This window comes from Pyricularia pennisetigena (genome assembly GCF_004337985.1).
Source record: "Pyricularia pennisetigena strain Br36 chromosome 7 map unlocalized Pyricularia_pennisetigena_Br36_Scf_8, whole genome shotgun sequence".
Lineage (NCBI taxonomy): Eukaryota > Fungi > Ascomycota > Sordariomycetes > Magnaporthales > Pyriculariaceae > Pyricularia > Pyricularia pennisetigena.
In genome coordinates, this window is record NW_021940920.1 from 1518886 (window position 1) to 1522833 (window position 3948).

At 36.2% G+C, this 3948-nt stretch overlaps 1 protein-coding gene across 1 annotated transcript; it reads left to right on the forward strand.

The window, feature by feature from the left end:
* Positions 1-1730: 1730 nt before the first annotated feature.
* On the forward strand, positions 1731-2372 carry PpBr36_09553 (uncharacterized protein; the record flags this gene model as incomplete). The annotated part of the gene is made up of 1 exon (XM_029896674.1): positions 1731-2372. The coding sequence occupies one exon, from the start codon at positions 1731-1733 to the stop codon at positions 2370-2372; it is 642 nt and encodes a 213-aa protein (XP_029744461.1).
* Between the last annotated feature and the right edge of the window lie 1576 nt (positions 2373-3948).

Consider the following 3948-nt stretch of genomic DNA (forward strand, 5'->3'; position numbering starts at 1 on the left):
ATACTCAAAAGTGCATGCAATTATCGGTTGAAATAAAAGTTTCATTAATATTTTTATTTAAATTAACAATTTGTTAAAAAGTTAAATAATTTACGCAAATATTGGGAAAATGAAAATACTTTTACTTAATACATTTTTTGATCAGTTTCTTAATCAATTTTATATAAGTTCTTTTTTTATGAATTTTATTCAATTAAATAAAGCAAAAAATACAAAAAGAACACAAATTTAGCATTTTTTTATATAAAAAAATAAAAAGGGCCGGTATTGTAAATCGGGTTTTACGTTAACGTTTATTTATATATATAATCCACTTTTTCAAATTTTGGTTTTATTAATGTTAAAATTGGTAAATATGTAAAAGCATTTCGATCGTGAAATATATATAAAATTGGATATATTTTACCTATCCGCATATTTCACGGCTTATATAATTAGATATACGTACAAAAATGTAATGTTATATTAAATATATATATACCACCCCCCACGTGCAAAAACCCCAAAACTCGGCTAAAAACAAAAATAATATAAAATTAATTAGATAAAGCAAAAGAATTTATAAAATACACATTTAGCATTTTTTTTATAAAACAGTTTTTAAAGCCGATATTATAAGTAGGACTAAGTTTGGACGTTTGTTTTTATACGTAATCGAATTTTTGAAATTTTGGTTTGATTATCGTCAAAATTGGTAAAAATATAAACAAATTTCGATTGTAAATTATATATAAAAAAGTATATACTTTGCCTATCCGCTTATTTAACTGTTTATTTAATTTAGTATATGCACCAAAATTTGGTATAACGATATATAAAAGTATACGACCCTCCACGTGCAAAAATTATAAAATTTGGTCAAAAATTAAACATAATATTAAAAAAAATCGAACTAACAGTACCGCCATAAACGGATTAAAGGCAGGTGGTATCGAATTCGGCCATTATAACAAATAAAAAAATAAATCGAATCACTGCTAATAGCGGTATTAAACGCTATTTTCAACGAGATTTTATTTTTTCAATATTATGCATAATTGTTGAATAATAAAGGAGTTTCGGTTAAAAAAAGCCAAAAATACCGCCATAAACGGCGAAAATCGACAAGTTGTCCTCAAACCTGAACCAAAGCGTTTTTTGGATGGACCCACAAATACATTGCAAAGCCGCAATTGAGCCACGAAATGGAGCGAAGCGAACGAAGTGGATCAATTGTGGAGCTTTGGGCTTTAGGGATGAGCCCTGAGACTACTAGATTACACCAAAATTAGTTAGCGTTGTGAAAGTTGCATCGACAAATGCACGGTGACAAGGGGTGGTTTTTTTTTGCCTGCCACCATAGTAATCGTACTCAATTCAGGGTAAAATAAATTAACTTTTCAAGCTGCAGTTTAAATATGCGAAAACACAAACGTATAATTAGAATATCATGTCATTAAGTACGCGTAAAAAATAACGCCACGTGAAAAGCAAAACTTGTTTAAGCAAGATTTAACCTGAGCAAACTTATATAAAACCAAGCTTAGCCGATTGTTGGAGTATTGTTTATAACCACAGTGACTGTAATAGAGAGTCTCCCTTTTAGACATAACGACTTCGCACAATCCGCCCAAAACTCGGCCGCTCCATCCTTTGCACCCTCTATTTTGAATTTCTTTTCCGACCTGTCGTTTAATTTGCAACTGAAAAAAAACATCAACGGCTTTTTTGCGAGTTCAAATTAAAACAGAATGTTTACCTTTCCGTCCAAGGAAATTCTGTTTATTCTTTCGGTTTCTAACACAGTTCTATCCACGATCCCACCAATTGTTTACCGATCGGATACCGCCCCCCCTGAAAGACTTTGGGCGAACGATGGGTTTCGCTGCCGGGGGGGTAGGTTTGGAATTCCAAAAAACGACGCAATGCCCTATTACGATCATGTGTTCTGGCCAGATAATTTAGTTTCAGCAAACTCTGACCCGTGGATTGCAACATCGTTCGACAAAAATCTTGCATTTTCCTGGGCCAATATGTGGTACCCCACACTCGATCACTGGGTTTATGCTATTTCTACGGCGGGTATCGAAAATAAATGTCTCGATATCGAGGAAGCATATCGAAAAGATGGCAGGATGCACCCGTATCCTGAAAACCGTGAAATTGCTATCAGAGATTCAATACCCTGGGAAAATGTTAAAGGTTGGTTTGTTGTGAAACCGGGCCAGGACCCAGTATGGGTGGATCGGCCGCCTTCGCTAAGTCCATTAAAGCCCAATGACCCTCGCAAACCAACCACACCGATTTATCAACCCAGTTCCTCCGGACATTGGATTGCATCTCGGCCGAAAAGGGTTTTGGAGGATGTGTTAAATGCCCAACTTAATGGGTAGCTTAATCAAGGTTTTGATTCGCGTTCTATTTTGACCTTAGCTTATGAGCTAATGGTTTTTGTAAAAATATGGGAAAATAAAAATAACCCCAAAAAGGAAAGAAGAAAAAAAGAAGACAAAAGTTAGGAATAGGGTGTTAATTCGCGTTTTATTTTATTCCAAGCTTATTTGCTAATCGTTTTGTCTATCACGGCCAGGCATACATTGGAGAAACTCAGTATTTTACGCGCTGTTAACGAAAATTCTAAACTTAAAAAAAGAGAGAAATTACAATTGACGGCGCGCTGGAAAGGCGCGTTTAAATCCGGGGTCAGTGGATCCCTTTGTCCGATCCCTGGCTCAGCGTGCTGGTAAGCCGAGTCGTGATTCTGAGGGTAGGTCTGGGGGCCTAATCCTCACATATTAGATATTGGGGAAAAAATAAAGTTTTAAAATTGTTTGTTACGATCAAGGTATCGGGTAACCTGTTCTTATTGTAAAGTACAGTGGGTTGAAGCAACTGAGCGTCTGAACTGGACAACTGGGGATTCTCAATGACCGGGGTGAAGTTACGATCGATTCCTGGGTAGGTAGTAAGTTAATTGCTGCTAGGCAATCCTAAGCTAAGTTCTATCTACATGGTAATAAACGTGTCTTATATAGACTATGTCCCAAGTGTGATCTTTTTAATCTTTAACAGATCACAGAGACCACTTGTTAATTATATGCGTTATTTAGCAAGTAATGGGTCCACTTTTACTTGTATATAACCATAATAAATATTGCCGAAATGGGGCTATCGGGGTTGTCGGATTTTCCGTTATATTTTGTGTTGCAGGAATTGCGATTCAAAAGGTCAGCGAGTGGGGTTTAACACCCACCCTACACCTACCAGTTAATTACCCTATATCGGGTTATAATTTTCACTAAATTAGGAAATTAATGCGAACTTAGAAATGGTTTGTATGGAAACAAGGGTGTTTTTTTTAAACAACGCATATAAAATGATTTTTCGGACAATCGTATACGGTACCGGAACGCTTTCAGGGGTGCGGACCCCCATTGCAATGTCGGAAAGTATGTAAGGGAGATAAAACAAAATCTCCCCCACCAATGAATCGAATCTATTAATCCCAAAATTAGTGTACCAGTCTAGTGCATTTAGTGCATTTAAACCCTGCAATTACAGGCTTTAAACCCCTGCGATTACAGGCCTTTATAGCGCAACTAGCTCCACGCCGCACCTAGGCTAATGCCTAAACCCCTGTTAGCAACCCATATTGTTAACAATAGGTTATATAATTATCCTAGTAGCATACGGTCCAGTTTATTAGTTCGCACTAGTTTGAAGGCGTTGCTTATTAATAATTGGTGGCGTTAAATTTTCGTGGTTTTTTTGCTTTTTTTTAAAAAAATCGAAAAGGAAAATAAATGTTTTATGTTATGGATTCGTGCCTAAGGCACGTATCACGTGATAAGATACAGGAGCGGGTTAGGGACAACATATAAAAGGGAAAGACACTACCAAGACCCGGACACACACACCTTTCCTTCCTTCTCCCCTTAGCGTTAGTAATAACACTAACAGGATACTTAA